Source organism: Natator depressus, chromosome 25, assembly GCF_965152275.1.
Source record: "Natator depressus isolate rNatDep1 chromosome 25, rNatDep2.hap1, whole genome shotgun sequence".
Taxonomy (NCBI): Eukaryota; Metazoa; Chordata; order Testudines; family Cheloniidae; genus Natator; species Natator depressus.
Window position 1 is genome coordinate 7,866,528 of NC_134258.1, and position 21,030 is coordinate 7,887,557.

At 50.1% G+C, this 21,030-nt stretch overlaps 1 protein-coding gene across 6 annotated transcripts in view; it reads left to right on the top strand.

The window, feature by feature from the left end:
* The first annotated feature begins 1,272 nt into the window (after window positions 1-1,272).
* ATCAY (ATCAY kinesin light chain interacting caytaxin) overlaps window positions 1,273-21,030 on the top strand; it is a 35,911-nt gene continuing 16,153 nt past the window's right edge. For 2 of the 6 annotated variants that reach the window (XM_074939719.1, XM_074939720.1), the window contains exons 1-7: window positions 1,273-1,648; window positions 3,713-3,844; window positions 11,745-11,806; window positions 13,494-13,715; window positions 17,941-18,126; window positions 19,822-19,924; window positions 20,641-20,772. In XM_074939719.1, the coding sequence (XP_074795820.1) occupies window positions 3,768-3,844; window positions 11,745-11,806; window positions 13,494-13,715; window positions 17,941-18,126; window positions 19,822-19,924; window positions 20,641-20,772 (782 nt within the window). In that variant the 5' untranslated portion in view covers window positions 1,273-1,648; window positions 3,713-3,767. Of the gene's footprint in view, window positions 1,649-3,712; window positions 3,845-3,888; window positions 4,218-5,723; window positions 6,209-11,744; window positions 11,807-13,493; window positions 13,716-17,940; window positions 18,127-19,821; window positions 19,925-20,640; window positions 20,773-21,030 lie in introns of those variants that run through there. The other 4 variants (XM_074939718.1, XM_074939716.1, XM_074939715.1 and 1 more) reach the window with 4 other exon arrangements.

The window sequence follows — 21,030 nt, forward strand, 5'->3', positions numbered from 1 at the left end:
AAAGCCTTTCAGTCATGATCGCTGGCAAGATTCCTGCCCCAAAGCCTCCAACTCATCCTGGCAACTCTCCCATCAGCAGGTGAAATGCAGCCATCAGCAGAAGGGTAGCTGGGATCCAGCAGGACCAGCGTGGACTTCAGGGCTGTGCATGATGGGGTTGGTGCCAAACCAGCGCAAAGAGACGGAGGGACATGGGTGTGGCTAAGAAATGCGGAACCCTGCCCAACCCGTCTTTGGCATGCCACCCCAACGACCCCTCCTAATGGAACCCTGACCATTCGGCTGCTCCTCGGACCTTGTATGCATGTGCAAGGATGGGGCTGGAGGACCAGATTTGCTCAGTAGTTCCATCCGCATAGTATAGCATCTAGCTAGAGGATTCAGTAAGGAATAGGGGCAGGATGCACGATCTCAGAGACTATAGCTTGACTTGATCTGCTGGATGCAGGCAGCTGGGAGCCAGTCCGTTAGCTGTGGGGCAGGGACCACCTTCTTGTCCTGTGCCTTTACAGCCCCTCGCACAGGGGGCCCTGCTCCGTGTCCGGGGCTCCTAGGCCCTACGGTGATACAAATCATCAATAATAATTAATTAATCAACGGACGTGTGCACCTCAGCAGTAACACCTGGCATTCAAAACAGCATTTTCCTGGAAGCCCGAGGAAAGTTTCCAAAAAGCTGGCTGAAACAGAAGCAGGGATTTTCATAGGCGCCTAAGGGAATCGGGCACATGCTTCCCATTGACAGTGGGGTTTGGACACCCTAGACCCCCTTGTTAACCCCCCCCAGCCTAAATCTTCAGCTGGTGCCATTTCCACTTGCCATCTGCTCTGGGCTGCATCTGCACAGACCTGCGTTCCATCCTCCCCATTCCTCAGAGCCGATTCTTTTCAGCTCCCTCAAAGCCCTCTGGGGGTCCGCACTACCCCAGTGGCCCTCCTAGCCACCCCCACTCCAGCTCCCAGCAGCAAGAAGAGCCCCTCTGTTCCACGTGCAGAGAGATGCTGAGGGGAAGAGGGCGCACTGCTAGACTGGGGACAGAGAACCTGCTTTGGACCACTCCGCCTTTGCCTTTCCTTAGCCAATGATGCTCTACATTAAACAGCTTTTCCCCCGCCCCTCTCGTCCTGGGCCGGATCCTGCCAGGGGCTGGGGGTGCTTAGGATGCCAAGGGAGAGGCTGTGGAGACATTTGCTGTCCTCTATCCAATCAGAGGAGACGTGGCACTGAAAAGGGGGGTGCTTTATGCTGCTAGCTCTCCACACCCCCACACCCCTCCCCTTCCTTCCCAGCACACAAAAGCAGTGCAATTAGCTGTCTTAAGGGAGCTGGGGCTTAGCCAGCTGTGAGCTGCAAATAATCAAATACCTCCGAGGCAGCCCCCGGGCAGAGCAAGCAGCGGTGGCTGCGGCCGTGTTAAGAGAATACAAATAACTGCCATCCATTTCCAAAGCAAAAGGCCAGCTCCTGCACTGAAGGCCAGCACTGATGCAGCTCCTTGTTCCCCAGCTGCGACAGCCTTTCCCAGCGGTATTTTTATTCCAATCCTGGATGTCCTAAGGAGCCCCCTGCTACCGAAGGAGGAATGCCCAGCTGGAATACAGGAGAGAGCTTCTTTGTTCCTCAGTAGCAAGAAGAGACCCTCAGAGGGTAAGTACAAGATGCCCTCCGTGCTTCCCTTCTGCCTGGGAAAGGGTTGATGATGGAGACATCAGGTCCAGCTCCTGGGGTATTTTTTCCTCCATCCTGCTTTGAAGGGGTTGGGGAAGGGGGATTAGAGCTCCGGGATCTGCATGGGCGCTGGGGCATGGCTGGTTCCTACATGCTAGGAAATCATCCGTTAGCACAAATACGCTCCTTTCCCAAGCAGCGCATCCGGCAATGCACCAGGATAAAGACAAATATGTAATGCAGGAAACACTGCACAGACAGAGGGAGGGTGGGGAGAAGGCAGTAACCCTTCGCCACACAGCTCTCCGCCAGCCTCCTCCGGGGCTGGCTCCCACCTCTGACAATGCCCACAGTAAATCCGAATACCGGATTTCCTTGGTGATCCATAGAGCTTCACCCCCTTAAAGCAGCAGGCAGACAGAACTGCATCTCCTGCTCATCCATCGTCATGGAGGCCCTCTTTAGAAAGGACACCAGAACCGCACTGGCTCTCACAAACAGCATCGAGGGGACGGGAGGAGCAACACTGGCTTTAGTGGGGTCACTCAGGCTTGACGCTGGTGTAACTGAGACTGGGATCTGGCTAGTTGTATTAAAAATATGTTCCTATTTGGCCAACCCCTAAATACGCAGACACCTCATGTATATTGGATCCTTTGGATTGAGCCTGAACATTCATGTACCTTTCACGCTGACCGTGCTTATGTGCAGGTGTGTCATGTCAGTTATTCAGCTCCGGCAGTGGGCTTGATCCTGCTCCCTTTAACTTCAGCTGCTATTGAGATCAATGGGAATGGAATCCGGTCAACAGAGGAGTATATGGGGCCTTGCTAAAGGATCTGACAACATGCAGTCCGGATCCTGAATCCTTGCACACTCTGAATTCCTACTGACTTCATTTCGAGCTTTAAGTGGGCAAGGAATATAGGGTCAGACCCGAGATAGGATGGGCACGATTCTCATGGACCGGCAAGGTAAAGGGGTCACAAAGCAAGAGTGAGCTACAGTCACAGTCACTCTGAGACCCCTTCGCACTGCCAGAGGCCTGAATGTAAATGAGAACTAGGCCCGGGGGTCCTGATTCTGCCTTCCCTTGCACTAGCGTGGCTCAGGAGTGACTGCACTGAAGGGAACGGAGTTACATCAGTATAAACCACATGGAAGCCGGCACAGAGCCAAGGCCCCTACGCAGACATGTCCCTGTATGGTTTGACATATGTTTTTATAAAAATGGGACCCAGGACAAGTGATGAATGCCACAAGGCTACCAGGTGTATCTCCTGAGTGAAGAAGAGCCAGCGTCTTCCTCACAGGAGGCCTTCCTCCTAGACCCCTCTCTTCCTCTCTCAGTGCTGGGGGCTTAGTTGGGTTGCAACACAGAACATCACCCAGAAATTTCTCTGTGCAACAGAAGAGATTCACATCCACAGGAGACAGCAAAATGGAAACAGGTGTCACTGCCACATAACCTGAAACCGATCTTGTATTGTTGTCCTTTAAACCTGTATTGCATTTCCATTGGCGATCGTGCTGTTAACATCAATATTAGCAGTACGGCAGAATAAAATCTGAAAGGTGAGCCTATACCCCACAGAACGGAGCGTGTTGGGTCCCTGCGGATCTCTGCAATGGCTCTGCTCAGAATTAGCATCTCAAAGGGTGATCGATAAGTAGTTTGCTGTGGTCGCGTTTTATACAGAGCCTATGCTCCAGGACCAGCTGACTTGTTTTTATCAGGGGGGGTCAGTAGCTCCAAAATACCATGCCCAGGGGCTCGCTGGCTCATGCTTTTATAAAGCCATTGTGTTTTCTATAGAAAGTCTATGTAGTCACGTCAGATCTGAACATTCCCCCATCCCTGACCCACGTCTGGAGCTAAATTTTCCAAATGGCTTCTGATGTTGGAACAGACCAGAATCAAAACCCTGGACTCCCACGCTCCCGAACTATGAGGGGGCTGAGGGTGGGCTGCAGATCCTAAAGGGTGTAGCTTTACGCTCAGCATTCAGCTTGTTGCCCATGCTGCTGTGTCTCCTATTCCAGACCGAGCCCCTCGGCAGGTGAAACCCAGTGCGGCCAGAGTCTCTCCCCAAGCGCGATGGGCACCACCGAAGCCACGCTGCGGATGGAGAATGTGGAGGTGAAGGAGGAGTGGCAAGACGAGGACTTCCCCAGGTCTGTTCTGGCAGAGCTGCAGCTAGAAGTCAGGGAGAATTATACTAGAGAGCAATAGGACACCTGCGTCTGACAAGCAGGTTCTTGCAAAGCTCAGGCAAACCATCATTCAGAGAGCAGCGATTTTGCAAGGATGGCTCACAGCCCTTTTCAAAATGTTTGCATGGCAAGAATCTTGCAACACACTCACACCTCTTGGGCACTCAGATACCAGGGTGAGCGGCATAGTGGTCATGTGATTGTTAGCAAGCTGGACATACCTCCTTCTCTTGTCTAACATGCAGGGAGTATCTCCTCAAAGAAAGCAATTCTGCACGTACTTACTCAAGCGAGCAGCCCCAGTGAGGCGATTGAAGTCAATGGGACTATTTGTGTGAGTAACTGCTACACGATGCTATAATGAGTTGTCGAGTCAGGTCCCAACTGATCCCCCACCGGGGCTGTCAGACAGCCATGTAGAGAAAGACGGAGTTGCATCTGCTCGCATCCAATCCGAATTTTTGCCTCTGGCCCCTAGCACAGAACCCATCTCTCCCAGCTCCAGTCTTCGGCTTGTACCCAGCACCTGGCTACACCCATGCGTATCACTCGGGATGCACCATGCAGCTGGCGCTGATGAATGGGGTGGAGCGGCGCGGCCTGAATGCTGTGGGGATGCCTTTCAAGTAGTGATCCTCTCTTCCCAGCTGCAGCGGAATTGCTACCACCGGGCCTACAGCCATCCTCTGTTCATAGGACAGTGGGCCTGCTGTGTAATTCGGCCTGTTAAGTGCAGTACCCTGGCAAGGCCAACCACTGTAGTCAGAGGTCTCCTGTCCTCCTTGTTGTTAGATGATTAGCTTAGTTCTGTTCATGCAAGTCCCAGCTGCAGGGCTAATCTAAGCACCTCTGTCTGCAGCCCACGGTACCCCGCTCGTTTTTGTTCACTCGTCGTCCTCCCCACGCACAAGAATGAGACTCAGCCAGGCCTTTGTGTTGCTAGAAGATGGGAACAGCCCTCGCTTATTTCAGGGAGGGGCAGGGGGCCCCAAGCTAGCAAAGAGCTCCTGAGAAAGCAAGTTAGCCCTGAGCCGGAGATCTGCTGCAAGACCGGACAGCAGTCGTGACTCCCCCAAATGTTGTCGTTATTTCTATTACAGAAGCATCTAGAGGAACTAAGATCCCAACTGAGCTCAGAACCCCCTCCCCCCGCATTGTGTTTGGTGCTGTACAAACACAATGGCCAACAGGCCCACGTCTCCTGAGTCCTGGGCCAGTGCACTAGCCACTAGGTCACACTGCTATGACGATGCAGGAGCCACAAAGCTCCATTTTTTCCAGCTGCGGCAAATCCGCTCTCTTGTCATAATAACGTAGCACTTCTCTTAGCTTTCACCCCTCGATCTCAAGGTGGGTCGATAGCCTTTGTTCCCATTTTGCAGAATAGAAACCCGAAGCACAAAGAGCTTAGGTGACATACCCAAAGCCACGCAGCAAATCAGTGGCGGCGTTGTGAACTGAGCCCCGGTGTCTGGAATACCAGGCCCCCTGGCCGAGCTGCCAGACCACACTCCCGCCTACTGCATAGGGATTAAACAGGGAAAGAGGTTAACCTTTAATGTAAATAAAACCTAACGAAGCCTGTCAGCTGACGCATGAGCCCCTGCTGGACTGGCAGAATTTAGCTGGCGTTGGAGAATTGAGTTAAAGATATTTTCACACTCCAATCACAGAGACTGTCCCTTCCGGCTTGCCTTGGAGCCCGGATGATGTGCTGAGCAACTGTATTTGCTTAGCGGCCATTAGCCCCTCTGGCTACAAAGGTGCAGGCGGTCCCTACAAAGATCCCCGCTGGGCGAAGTGAATTCAGCGCCTGACAAAGGGCGGAATGTGAACGTTCCCCGTAGCCAGCCGGTTCTTGGGGTGAATTTCCTGTTCCCTGGTAGCAAAGGGGTGGTGTCCACTGCTACACAACTGGGCTGAGCTCTGTCACCCAGGCTGAGAACGACCTAAGTAGCACCAGCAAGGAAAGACTCCTCCCTGAAGGTTTAATCTCCTGGCTACAGTGTGTCTCAGCTGTTTGTGTGACTGCAGTGATGCTGTGGTGATGCTAGAGGGTGGATGCAGGAGCATGCTCACTGTGTCACTAGCATCCATCTAATCCACAGCAGGGGCACAGGGGAGCAGGTGCCTTATATGGTGAAATTGGCCATCAGCTGATCAGTACAGAGCAAAATGGTGGCCCATGACCCTTAGAAAAGCTGCTTTATTCAGGAAACTCTGGAAAAGGGGAAAGATTCTTCAGCTAGCTGTGTGGGAAGGAAAACCCAAGGGCAGACTTACCCTAGGAAGTGGGAGACAGCAGTCTAAGCATCCTTTGGAAAGGTAAGGAAGACCCCGTACCTCTGACTTTTAGACAGATTCTATTGCTAAATGAAAAGGATCTGAAATCCCCCATCAGCTTCATAAACCCCTGAGCCCCACGGCAGCGGGTATTTTGATACACCCAAGCCAGATGGCTTTTTTTTTTTCTTTGACAGTGCATCACCCGACTGTCAAGCATCAGAGGGTCAGATCACAGTCACAGAACCAACCAGGGAAAGAGAGAGAGAGAAAGACAGACAGACAGAAAGTGTGTGTGTGTGTGTGTGTGTGTCCATCCACACGCATATGTGTGTGTGTGTCCGGTGGATCTTTTGCACTGATCTAGGAATATTCTTATTTCTTACCAGTTTAGGGTACGGCTGTCTGCTGGGCTCTGGGCTGGACCTTAGAAGCAGGGCCAGTGTGCCTTTAATCAGAACTCGTACACTCGTTAATATACAACAACCTGGCTCCAAGGGGATTATCCCTTCATCTGAATGTTTAGACAGTTTAATTTGATGGCTGTGGTAGCGTGTCAGTGCAAAAGGCAGTCTCTGTAGCTCTGTGGGGCATGTGCAGTCTATCCCCCTTGCTTGAACGTACCAGGTAAAACAAGCATATGGGTTGCTCTGAGACTGGCCTGTTCTGTGGGGCTCTGTCCCTGAACTCGCAAATCTTCACCCCACAGCCCCTAGCAGGCACTGGAAATTCTAGTTCGGGTTATTCGGCGCCAGGCAGAAGGAACACAGCCTGGTGTTTTGCCCAGCGTGCTGCGCTTCAGAACACCACGCATCATTCATGCGCCCGCGAGAGCCTGCGTAGCTCAGCTGGGCAGACTACAAGGGGACGTGGCGAGACGTGCTGCTTAACATATGCAAAGCGTGGGCCAGATTCTGATCTCATTTACACCCGGGTAGATCCACTGGCTTCCTTGAAATGATGCAGGACTCGCACCAGTGTGACTGAGTGCAGACTCTGGCCCTGGCATCTAAAAGCAAAGCTTTCTGTTACGTTGGCATGGCTGAACCTCCTGCTAGCAGCCACCATCTTGCAGAAAAGGGAGGTTTACGGTGCAAGCTGGAAGTCAGAATCTGCCTCTGGAGCTGTGACCCAGGGCTGCCGTATTGCTCAGTGCTCCCCGAGACATGGCTGTAAATTCCTGGGTAGGGAAATGATACAGCGTGCCTGGGTCCTATTTGCCTGTATTACAAAACCACTGCAGCTTTTGCGGGGGGAGGAGGGGGCTCGTCAGTTTCTGCACAAGGAAGGGCCAGGATAGAAATGGGGGAGTCTTGAGCCAGAGCATAGCATGGAGGTGCCGAGTTCTCCTGAGTTTTAAGGCCACTGAAAGAAAAGGAGGACTTGTGGCACCTTAGAGACTAACCAATTTCTTTGAGCATAAGCTTTCGTGAGCTACAGCTCACTTCATCGGATGCATACTGTGGAAAATGTAGAAGATCTTTTTATACACACAAAGCATGAAAAAATACCTCCCCCCACCCCACTCTCCTGCTGGTAATAGCTTATCTAAAGTGATCACTCTCCTTACAATGTGTATGATAATCAAGTTGGGCCATTTCCAGCACAAATCCAGGTTTTCCCACCTCCCCCCCCCCCCCCCACCACACACACACACACAAACCCACTCTCCTGCTGGTAATAGCTTATCTAAAGTGACCACTCTCCTTACAATGTGTATGATAATCAAGGTGGGCCATTTCCAGCACAAATCCAGGGTTTAACAAGAACGTCTGAGGGCGGGGGGTAGGAAAAAACAAGGGGAAATAGGTTACCTTGCATCCAGTCGGAGAACACTTCAATCTCTCTGGTCACGCGATTACAGACATGAAAGTTGCGATATTACAACAAAAAAACTTCAAATCCAGACTCCAGCGAGAAACTGTTGAATTGGAATTCATTTGCAAATTGGATACAATTAACTTAGGCTTGAATAGAGACTGGGAGTGGCTAAGTCATTATGCAAGGTAACCTATTTCCCCTTGTTTTTTCCTCCCCCCCTCGCCCCCCTCAGACGTTCTTGTTAAACCCTGGATTTGTGCTGGAAATGGCCCACCTTGATTATCATACACATTGTAAGGAGAGTGGTCACTTTAGATAAGCTATTACCAGCAGGAGAGTGGGGTGGGGGGAGGTATTTTTTCATGCTTTGTGTGTATAAAAAGATCTTCTACACTTTCCACAGTATGCATCCGATGAAGTGAGCTGTAGCTCACGAAAGCTTATGCTCAAATAAATTGGTTAGTCTCTAAGGTGCCACAAGTCCTCCTTTTCTTTTTGCGAATACAGACTAACACGGCTGTTACTCTGAAACCTCTTTAAGGCCACTGACTCCCTTGGCCCCAGTCACCTAATCTCTTGGCATCAGGTTCCCCACCCAGATAAAGGCCACAATCATACAGGAAGGATTCATTACTTAGTATCTGCAAGGTGCCTTGATGGGGCGGCGGGTATAATAGGCCGGGGGGGCTGTGCTTCCCCTGGTGCTACCCCCGGTTGTGCGGTTTTGGGGGGGAAGTTTTTGATTTATTATGCCCCAGGCAGGTTCCAGGGCGGCTGAGGAGGTGGTATGTGCTATTCAGCTTCCTGGGTTCCTCTCTGGACGGAGTCGCAAATACCGCCTCCTCAGCCGCCCCGGAACCTGCATGGGGCATAGCAAAAGCTTCTTCCAGACCAGAGACGCTTTCCCCCGGGCGGCTTGGGGTCTGGGGAGGGGCGACCCGGCGTGGCTGCAGCGGGCCCGGGACTCTTCTGGGCAGGTGCGGGGGGCCGGCTCGGGGCTTCGGCCAGACCAGGGCTCCTCCGGCCGAGGGATTCAGGGCTCCTCCGGGCACAGGGGGGATGGGGCTCTGGCTGCGAGGGGGGGCAGGCAGAAGGGACGGAGCCAGGGCTAGCCTTCCCAAAGGGGGACTCTACCCACCACCCCGCGCCTTGAAGAGAATGAGTGAAAGGCAGTTGCCGGGGTATGGTTCAGGTTAGGGCTGTGGTGTAGCTCGCAGTGTTGTGGGTAGAAAAATTGCAAAGTGATGTCATGGGCCAAATTTTTCCCCCCCATCTTCCTTGGGCAGAAGTATAAAGTGAGGCCGCAAATAACCGGCCCAGGGTGGGTGCTGACGTGCCCAGAGTGTCTGTTCACTTTACACTCCAAGGCTCCCTTCTTGGCAGGACACTCGCAGTTTGGGGGCCCCTTCAGGGAAGGCCGGGGCAGGGGCTGTGGCTCAGTGAATGCAGCAGCCAAATCCACCTGCTCTGAGTGGCTGAGCTCCCAGGCTTCTGCGTGGCATCGTCTTTAGTCCATTTCCCCGTCCGGCTGTCAAGGGGCCCACACAAGGCCGTGGTGTCTGGGCTGCAAATGCAGCCAGGGAAGGGTTAAATCCAAACCAGGAACTTTAAATGACAACCCAGGAGAACATTGCAATGCGTAAAACTTGACAACAGCCCGGCTGCTGCTGTGCTAAGACCACAACCTATCATGCTGGTCTCATTGTTTCCTCGTGCGCCTCCATCGGACTGTCCCCATCTGCTGTGTCTTGACTTATACTTCGATTGGAAGCTCCTTGGGGCAGGGACCATCTCTTTGTTCTGTGTTTGCCTAGCACAATGGGGCCCTGGCCCATGACTGGGTCTCCTATGTGAATACTTTATTATTAGATTCGGGGAGGAGCCTCATCTGGGTGGGCAAGGAAACAAGGGTGTAAGGCACCGTGCAAGAGTGAGAATGACTAAACAATACCTCCCTACAAGAATTCACCAAGCAGAGGAGTGAACAGGACTTCCAGGTTCAGCAGCTCTGCTAGACTCTCCTGTCCGTCAACATCCCATCTTTAAGGTCGGCAAAGGGGAGCTTTCAGTGGAGGGTTAACACAGCAGCCATCAAATATTTCAGAGACTCCTTCTGCAGAAGCTAAGCGTTCCCCAGGCCTTAGTTCCTGAAGGAGCCTCCTCCATTAATAGATATGACACGGACAGACACTATTTCGTTGGTGTTTGGTCCTGCTTTGAGCAGGGGGTTGGACTAGATGACCTCCTGAGGTCCCTTCCAACCCTGATATTCAATGATTCTATGCAGATGATGAATGAGGGCTTCCTATTAGGTATGTTCCTCACGTGTGTCGCAGGGTTAATTCACACACTGCTGGGGGCAGTAATTTAGTATCTGAAACATCAAACTTAGAATCTATAGATTCCCCAGTGCCACGAACTCAAATCCCTGTAGGTTTGACGCAACCCTTCATCCTTCACAGGACATGAACGTGGGTTTCATGCAGTTTAATAAGGGAGAGTGAGGACGTCTCTCGGCACTTTTGGGGGGTAAAAGAGAGTTTGCTCTAGTGCCCTTGGCTAAAATGTCCACTCTCCTTGCTGGGTGGCAGCTGGGTGTCTGGCTGCTGCCTCGCACCCCAGAAGTGGCTGCATTTCAGTGGGGATGCGATGTGTGTGTGTGTGTGTTCATATAGATAGCTCCTAAAGCACCTTGGGATGCAAAATGCTATAAAAATAAATGGCAGTTGATTAGGTTGTTCCCAGTCTATTCCAGATGGGATGGACCCAACTCAACTATTGCGTCTGGTTGAAATGTACGTGGCTCAAAGGTGTAGAACTTGCACATTTTCCCCAGTGCTCTCCAGTGCATCAACAATGGAAAGACCTGCTATCAATCTCTCATTTGTGCTGGAAATGGCCCAACTTGATGATCACTTTAGATAAGCTATTACCAGCAGGAGAGTGGGGTGGGAGGAGGTATTGTTTCATGGTCTCTGTGTATATAATGTCTTCTGCAGTTTCCACAGTATGCATCCGATGAAGTGAGCTGTAGCTCACAAAAGCTCATGCTCAAATAAATTGGTTAGTCTCTAAGGTGCCACAAGTACTCCTTTTCTTTTCACTCCGCTGTGTGGGATGTAAAGCCAGCTGAGCCATAGCTTCGTAGCTCAGTATCAAGTATGAGCTTCTAAAGCTCCTCATACTCTGAGCTGAAGGCCTCTTCTGACCCTACATCCCAGCCCAGCAGTTAGGGTTGGCCAAGGTAGATCTATTGTTCTCCATCCCTAGATTTACATTGAACCAGTCTCGGGCAAGGTCTTTCTCAATCCAGAGCTCTTTGCATTGAGACTCTCTTCCCTGGGATCCTTCTCTGGCTACTTATTTTGGATACGTGGCAGGTCCTATCTTCTTTGGCTGGTCTTTTCTTGTCCATTTTTGGCTCGCTTCAGAGCTTTTTGCACCTATGACCCATTTTCCCCTCTACTCCTTTGCATTCACTGGGAATTGATCTCTTTTGCTGGGGAGCTGGGTAGGAAGAGGCATTGACTTGAGGATAACTGGTCCTGTCCTATTTGGTATTAGGGTGGGGGACTTCTTCTTGATGGATTTTTAAATGATGTTGTACCTTGAACTTGATAAATATGATGGGCCTAATATACTTATAGATAGTCGTTACGAAGCCCAAGGAGCTGGGATGAACGGACTTTAATAGTGGCATCTCCTGCTAATTATGCTCTCTTTGCCTCCTGGACCCTTTGCTTTGGCTGGTTTGCAGACCCCTCCCAGAAGAGACAGGAATGGACTCCCTGGGCAGACCCGCAGATGAGAACACATCCTGTAAGTATCAGCCTTGCCTTGTTGGGCTTCGAAGAGGGTATTTTGCTGAGCCCAGTGGGCAGCAGGCCATGGTTAGAGAAGAGAGAGAACAAATTTCCTTCAAGTCTCAGCAAAAAATCTTGCGTGGGGATCAAAACCAAGAACCATTTGAGTGTGTTACAGATTCACAACAAGTGGGGGACACAGGCATTGTCACAGTGCTGAGCACTCCCATGGACTCCTACTGGAGTTGTGGGTGCTCAGCCCCTCCGAATTATGTCCCACCCCTCTCAACTTCCTTGAATGGGATGCCCCATGGCTTCCATCCATCTGGCAGCCGGCCGGGGACACAGCTGTGCCCGCAGCCTCGGTGAGTTGCAGCAAAGCAGTAGGAAGAGTTTGAAAAGCCAGATGCTCATTGATAAGCTGAGCAATTGCTGCCATAATCCACTTTGCTCAGAACAGAGTTCAGACCGGAACGCTCATTGCAATTATTTGATTGAGCTTTGCCATGCACCTGGACGCCGACAGAATAGAGCAGATACAACAGCTACATACGCGCCACGAACAGAGCCAGAATATTATTTAGCACTTGTTTAATAGGGAGAGGAGAGGAACCCTAAGGATCAATCCTTATTAATATCTATTGCTGTGGCAGCTAGGAGCCCCAGTCCTGGGCCAGGACTGGGTGCTATACATTGTGCTAGGCGCTGCACAAAGACGGTTGCATTAGTGGCCCCAGACCTCTTTGTTCCCTCGCTTTATTTTATCCAGTTAGTTTATCCTTTAAGTAAAAGTCGTTCTGTTCACCCCCCTGTGCTTTGAGCTCTGCAGCTTTCATTGTGGTTGGCTATGGATAGTAGACGTCTCCTAAGATAAGAGAAGCATGTTTAGCATCATAGACAGGACTTGAGAGAACAAGTGACTGAGCTAAGGTCCCACCTGGAAGTCAGTGGCAGAGCCAGAATGAGAACTCAGGAATTCCTTCGTCGCATCCATATATTTAATTCACTGTACCATGCTGCCTCCTCTGTGATGTCAGCAAACCACCATCACCAATCAGCCATAGCAAGGGTTCCAGAGACCAAACCATGAAAACAATTATCAGGCTCTTAACTAGGCTCAAATACAGGTTCGAGCATCATTACGCCCCAAATTGGTCTATTCTTATGGTTATTTATATTTTTCAGCCACACAGTTTCCTGCTTGGTGTAGACAGGGCCTCTGTGCCTCAGTTTTCCCATCCGTAAGATGGCAATAATGATTCCGACCTGTCTCGTGGGGGCTTGTGAAGATCACTTAGTTAGCACTATATTAATGCTAAGTGTTATTAACTGAACAGAGACTCTGGACCCAGAGAAAGTTCAGTCTCAGTAATTTGCCCAGCTCAGCAAGGAATGACTTTGTGAGCACTTCAAAAGTGGGGCTGTATTTTGTAATGTGCAGGGACCTCATTAGAACAGAGAGCTGAGAGTCAGGACACCTGCCTTCTACTCTTGACTCTTGCCATTGACTCAGTCCCTTGGCCTGGACAGGTGCTTAACATTTCTGTGCCTCAGTTTAACCCCCCTTTAAAATGGGGATAAAACAACTCACTGCACAGGGGTGTAAGGCTGCTGCACAGATGCAAGGATCTGGCAGGGCAAAGTCTTGCTGCAAGGGTGGATGATCAGGACAAGCTGTCATTTACTTTCCTCTTTCCTTGCAGCTCCCCCTAACACTTTGAACTTTAACGGGGCTCATCGGAAGCGCAAGACGCTCATAGCCCCTGAAATCAACATTTCCCTGGACCAAAGTGAGGGTTCCATGCTGTCCGATGACTTCCTGGACACGCCCGACGACCTGGACATTAACGTAGATGACATCGAAACTCCGGATGAGACGGACTCCCTGGAGTTCCTGGGCAATGGGAATGAACTGGAATGGGAAGGTAAAAAAGACCAACGTGGGGTGGATTTCTCTAGGACTTGGTCCTTGTCTTGGATTAACTTTAACCCTTTTTCTTTTGACTCTGCTTTGGTGTTCCCCAGCTGTGACACATAGCTCCGTCGTGTACCGTTTGTCCTCAGTACATTCACGGCTGACGGTATGGCACAGGCTCAGCTGTTGTTAATTGTCGTAGCAACGGTGAAGTCAATGGAACGACGAGAACTGAGATCAGCTGAAGATCATAGAATCAGAATCATAGAATCTTAGGACTGGAAGGGACCTCAGGAGGTCATCTTGTCCAGTCCCCTGCAAAGATCTGCCCCCACAACTCCAGGGAGGGCTTGGGGGTGGTGATTCAGAAGTTCTCTCCCCCCGAGTCAGTCCTGTGCTAATCCCCCAGCATGCTGTTCCACAAGGCTCTATCTCTCAGGTGAGGTGCAATACCGAGGAACTGACTACTTGAGCTCAATAAAGAGTCTGTGTCACTTCTCACAAGAGCCAGGGCACTGACCTCAGGCCAGATTCCAACACAGATCATTACATTCTGCCTCCCTCGAGTGCCCCTCCAAATGTAAGAACAGGAACATCAGAAAGACCACACTGGGTCAGACCGACCGTCCATGGAACCCAGTATCCTGTCTTCTGACAGTGACTGGCGCCAGTTCATTCAGAGGCAATGAGCAGAACAGGGCAATTATCGAGTGACCCATCCCCTGTCATCCATTCCCAACTTCCGGCAGTTGGGGCGTTTAGGGACACACAGAACATCCCTGACCATCTTGGCTAATAGCCATTGATGGACTTATCCTCCATGAACTGATCTAATTCTTTTTTGAACCCAGTTATACTTTTGGCCTTCACAACATCCCCTGGCAATGAGTTCCACAGGTTGACTGAGCATTGTTTGAAGTAGTACTTCCTTAGGTTTATTTTAAACCAGCTGCCTATTAATGTCATTGGGCGACCCCTAGTGCTTGAAGGAGTAAATAACGCTTCCTTATTCACTTTCTCCACACCAGTCGTGATTTTATAGACCTCTCTCATATGCCCCTCTTAGCTGTCTCTCTTCAAAACTTCCCATTCTTTTTAGTCTCTCCTCATATGGAAGCTGTTCCAAAACCTTAATCATTTTTGTTGCCCTTCTCTGGACTTTTTCCAATTCTAATATATCTTTTTAGAGATGAGGTGACCAGAACTGCACTTGGTATTCAAGGTGTGGGCGTACCATGGATTTATATAGTGGCATTATGATATTTTACATCTTCTTATCTAGCCCTTTCCTAATGGTTCCTAACATTGTGTTAGATTTTTTGACTGCTGCTGCACATTGAGGGGATGTTTTCAGAGAACTATCCACAATGACTCCAAGATCTCTTTCTCGAGTGGAAACAACTAGTTTAGACCACATAATTTTGTATGTAGAGTTGGGACTATGTTTTCTGATGTGCATTACTTTGTAATTGTCAACACTGAATTTCACCTGCCAGTCACCCAGTTTTGTAAGATCCTTTTGTAACTCTTCATAGTCAGCTTTGGACTTAACTATCTTGAGTAGTTTTGTATAGTCTGAAAACTTTGCCACCTCACTGTTTGCCCCTTTTTCCAGATCATTTATTAATAAGATGAACAACATTGGTCCCAAAACAGGTCCTTTGGGACCCCACTGTTTACCTCTCTCTATTGTGAAAATTGACCGTTTATTCCTACCCTTTGTTTCCTATCTTTTAACCAGTTACTGATCCATGAGAGGACCTTCCCTCTTATCCCATGACAGCTTACTTTGCTTAAGAGCCGTTGGTAAGGGACCTTGTCAAAGGCTTTCTGGAAGTCCAAATACACCATATCCACTGGATCAGCCTGGTCCACACGTTCGCTGACCCCCTCAAAGAATTCTAGTAGATTGGTGAGGCACGATTTCCCTTTACAAAAAGCATGTTGCCTCTTCCCCCAACAAATCATGTTCATCGATGTGTCTGTCATGGGCTTCACTCACCTCGCTAGCGCCCCCTGCTGGCTGTCTCTGGGATTAGCTCGGCTAGGCGGTGCGCCTTCTTCTGGTGATGTCTTGCCGCTGTCACTTCTGCTCCTGGACCCGTCTCGTTCCAAGGACCATGGCGTCCTCTTCAGGACACAGCCCTCCAGCTGTGCCATACTCTGTGCTCCCCCCCCCGCTGCCCCGCTTCCGGAGGTACCACAGTCCGATCGTCCAGCTGTTTCCTCAGTGGTGAGTGGAGGTGAGGGGCAACCCAGGCCTGCCCGCTACTCCGGGTCCCGGCTCAGGGACCCTGCAGGCAGCAGCCATGCGCTGCATCCCCTCCAACCTCTCAGTCTACTTCCCTGGGCTGCTTCCCCACAACCCCAGCACCTTCTCCTCTCTTGTCTCAGGGCCTCAGCATGCCAGTTTTATCAGTCAGCTAGGAGCTCGCCCTCACTTCCCTGATCCTGCCCTGCACTGCTCTGTCCAAGGTGCTAGCTTTCCTCCTCCTGCAAGGCAGCCAGTCCTCCCTCCTGGAGCTCCAGGGAGCAACTGAATTTGCTCTGACCTGCAACTCTTCTTATATGGGCCTGCCGGGCCCTGATTGGCTGCTCCTTGCAGCCCGTCTCCTATTGGCTGCTTTCTGCACAGCCTTCCTAGGGCTCAGTTAACCCCTTACTGGCCAGTGTGGGGCAGGTGCCCCATCACAGTGTTTGATAATTTTGTTCTTTACTATAGTTGGAACCAATTTGTCTGTTACTGAAGTTAGGCTTACCCGCCTGTAATTGCCAGGATCGCCTCTGGAGCCTTTTTTAAAAGTTGGCATTACATTAGCTATCAGCCAGTCATCTGGTACAGAGGCTGGTTTAAGCGATAGGTTACATACCACGGTTCGTAGCTCTGTATTTCATATTTGAGTTCCTTCAGAACTCTTGGGTGAATCCCGTCTGGTCCTGGTCACTTATTTCTGTTTAATTAATCAATTTGTTCCAAAACCTCCTCTCATGACACCTCAATCTGGGACAGTTCCTCAGATTTGTCACCTAAAAAGAATGGCTCAGGTTTGGGAATCTCCCTCGCATTCTCTGTAGTGAAGACTGATGCAAAGAATTCATTTAGCTTCTCTGTAATGGTCTTGTCTTCCCTGAGTGCTCCTTTAGCACCTCGATTGTCCAGCGGTCCCACGGCTTGTTTGACAGGCTTCCTGCTTCTGATGCACTTAACAACATTTTTTTGCTTTTAGTTTCTGTATCTTTTGCCTGTTGTTCTTCAAATTCTTTTTTGGCCTGCCTTATTAACTTTTACACTTGACTTGCCAGAGATTAGGTTTCTTTCTATTTTCCTCAGTAGAATTTGACTTCCAATTTTTAAAAGATCTCTTTTTTTCTCTAACTGCCTCTTCTACTGTGTTGTTTAGCCATGGTATCACTTTTTGGTCCTTTTGCTGCTTTATTTTTTTTTTTTTTTTTTAATTTTGGGGCAGACATATAGTTTGAGCCTCTGTTATGGTGCTTTTTAAAAATTTCCATGCAGCTTGCAGGCATTTCATTCTTGTGACTGTTCCTTTTAATTTCCATTAAACTAGCCTTCTCATTTTTGTGTAGTTCCCTGTTTTGAAGTTAAAAGCTTCTGTGGTGGGTTTCTTTGGTCTTTTCCCCCCTACAAGGGTTTTTAATTTCATTACATAATCGACTCTATTACTGAGTGGTCCAGCTATATTCACCTCTTGGACCAGATCCTGTGCACCACTTAGGACTAAAGCAAGAATTGCCTCTCCCATTGTGGGTTCCAGGATTAGCTGCTTCAATGGACCGTCATTAATGGTGAGAGAAATTTTATCTCTGCATCCCACCCTGAGGTGACAGGTTCTCAGTCTGTGGTTGTTGCGGTCTCTTATTGCCCTGCATGGAGAGCAGACTGAGACTCCAGTTTGTATTCTTAATGCATGCATTCTGAGTCTGGATCTTAGGGTGTGTCTACACTTAAAACGCTACAGCAGCATAGCTACACCTGCACCACTGTAACGCTTCAGTGTAGACACTCACTACAGTCTTCCGTCGACCTAGCACTGTCTGCACCATGGGTTAGGTCATCTGAACTGTGTTGCTATGGGGAAGGGGGGATTCTTCACACCCGGAGAGACATAGCTATGCCAATGTACGTTTTCAGTGTAGACGCCTAGATAAGCACCTTAGACCTCTATCCAGTCTCAAGGAGAAGCTCACCAGAGTTCTCGCTTTCCCTCTTCCAGATGATACACCTGTGGCCACAGCCAAGAACATGCCCGGGAACAGCGCAGACCTCTTTGGGGATGGGGTGGTAGAAGACAGCAGCGCTACCAATGGGAGACTATGGAGGACAGTTATCATTGGGGAGCAGGAACACCGCATTGATCTGCAGATGATCAAACCCTACATGAAGGTGGTGACACATGGAGGTGAGGTTTAGGAAGACCATGGTGCCTCAGAAATGCACTGGCCTGCCGGCCTTTCTTATAGTTGCTTCTTGGGATGGTGGGGCTGGAAGAGATGTAGCAACTGCATGGGCGGCGGGTGAACCACAGGCTCAGGGAGGCTAGCTCCGGCCCGACTCGCCCCTTGTGGCCAAGGCCCTGCCCCTCTTCCCTCCCTTCCCCCGCCGGAGCCCAGAGCCCCCCCAGCACCAAGCAGGCAGCGCGGTCCCCAATGCCCCCAGCCCCAGAGTACCGGGCGGGCATGTGGTGTGGCCAGGGGTGGAGCGTGGGCAGGGCCACGCAAGGCTGTTTGGGGAGGCTCAGCCTCCCCCGGCCTTTGATACCCGCCACCCATGAGCAACTGGTTGTCTTGCCCATCAGTAAGGAGAGCCAGTTCCCCATATCGTACGAGGCAGCTATCCCACTGAGCAGGGCACCATTCACATCACTAAAGCCAGTTGGGATTATTTTGACTAAACTTTTTTCTGACAACACTTTGCAGGACAGGGCCAGTTTCAATGCACGGCCTGTTTGGAAAAATGTTTGGGGAAAAAAGTTTTGAAATTGTCAAACCATCCTGTTTTGACTTTTGCAAAGCAAAAAGTTCCCCTCGTTTGGTCCAAAACAACTTTTTTGTTTCAAAATTTAAGTTAATTCGTAGTTCAGTGTAAAACAAATTTTAAAAAGGTCGAAACCAAATGTTTTGATGGACCTGAACTGGATGTCTTGTAGATTTTTCACTTGCAAAAAATTTCAAGATTTTGACTTTTCATCCTAGAACAGGATAAAATATCAAAAATCTTCCAGGGATGGGGAAACCATTTTCCCCCCAGCTCCGATTGTCACCCTAAAAAACCTAGCTACATAATAGAAAGCATACAGGAGCTGATGGCAGCAGTAGATCTAGGGTCTGGTCCCCCTCAGAGGTGCGGGACACCCCCAACTAACACGGAAGTCAACTGGAGCTGCAGGAGCTAAGCAGCTCTGAAAACCAGGCCTTGGTGTCTCAGGTTGGACAACGTAGGCACTAAGGCACCAGACATAGTGGCCACTTCTGAAAATTCGTGGCTGGCAATGAGTCAATGGTACAGCCAGGAATAGCGCTCCTACTCCTGTGCGTTGACAGCAGACCATATTTTCCCCGAATACAAAGACTGGTTTATATCCAACGACTGAATAATGAGCCGACCATTCTGAATAAGGGGCCTAACAGAGCATGTTAAGATCAAATGGGAGGCCGTTGTTGTTCGTCCCCGGGTAAAAGTTTCCAGGACTGGATCATAACTTGGGCTCTCTCAGTCGATGGCCTCTACTTCTGGAATCCAATTTCCTTGGGAATTTGCCAAAATCCTCATGGGCATAACTTTGTGGCACACTGCAAGCCATAGTGATTTTCAAATAAGCCCTGAGCTGCTCCAGCAACAGGAGCTTCATAAAGTAATACAACAAAGTAAACATCGCATTGCATCTCTCCCGGGCTGTGATCCTGCATAGTTCCTCCTGCATGGAGGTCAGTGGGAGTTCTGCGCGGGGTCAGGACACCTCTCTGTGGACCGGGTGGTGTCCCACAACACAGCATAAGCACAGGCCTGGCTGCAGAAGCACTTTGTTGTTTTCCGTTTTGACCTCCTGCCTCTGTCTCACTCAAGCGGCCATGCTGTCCATCTCTTTCTCTATTAGGGTACTACGGAGAAGGTCTCAATGCAATCATTGTCTTTGCTGCCTGCTATCTCCCAGACAGTAATCTAGCTGATTACCATTACATCATGGAGAACCTCTTCTTGTAAGTGACAACGCCAAGTTGCATGATGGAGGGGAGGCAAGAAGTATCCCAGGTCCCCAGGTAACCTCAGTATCTGTGCCACTCACTGGGACTTTACATGGAGCACCTCATCTGGGAGACTAGGCAAGGTGGAATCCATGCCAGCTGTACAGGGTGCTGCTGTGTAACTGGCTGAATACTGCTGGATGACCTGTTGTCCACAGTGTCCTCCTACCTGCCCAATGGTCCAAATTCTGACCCAACACCGATACCTCAAAGCAGCTTCACATATAGCATGGATGTGCGCCCATATGCTGGCCAGCAATAAATGCCTGCCCAGAGTAGGAGTTATCCATCTGAGGCTATTGCTGTGCAAAGGAACTTATGGACATAAATATATGGACCACTGTACTTGATCTCTAGGCCCCACCTAAACACACCCCTTCATGGCTTCTGCAAAGGTGCCTCACGGTGGATTTGAAACATCTTCTCCAAATCCCACAACCCACAAAGACAGACAGGTCTGATTTTCAGTTGCAGTGTTCCTTTGAACCTTCTTGTGGCCAAATAGAGTGACCTGAGTCACAATACGGAGTCAGAATAGATTGGAGAATGATCAGCGTGGTGGGGCTGGGAGAGAGGGTGTACACAAATAAATACAGAAACCCCGCTGTATGTATTGAAGCTTCAGTCCCTGCAATCCCACTCCATGGCGGCTTTGGATTTCCACCCGATAGGTACGTGATCAGTAGCTTGGAGCTGCTGGTGGCCGAGGACTACATGATCGTGTACCTGAATGGAGCCACACCACGTCGGAGGATGCCAGGCCTGGGCTGGCTGAAGAAATGCTACCAGATGATAGACAGAAGGTGAGGAATGCCCTCTATGGGCAGGTTATTTCCCTGATCATCCACTGCACTATACACCCAGCTTAAGGCACCACCAAAACAATGCAAAGGAGCCTTAGTGTAAATGTGACTCAGTCCCACAGCTGTAAAGCTGATTTTGGCTCCTATGCACCCACGTAAGGTATGTTAGGACTGGATGCATACAGAGGACGGGGGAGGGATAGCTCAGTGGTTTGAGCATTGGCCTGCTAAACCCAGGGTTGTGAGTTCAATCCTTGA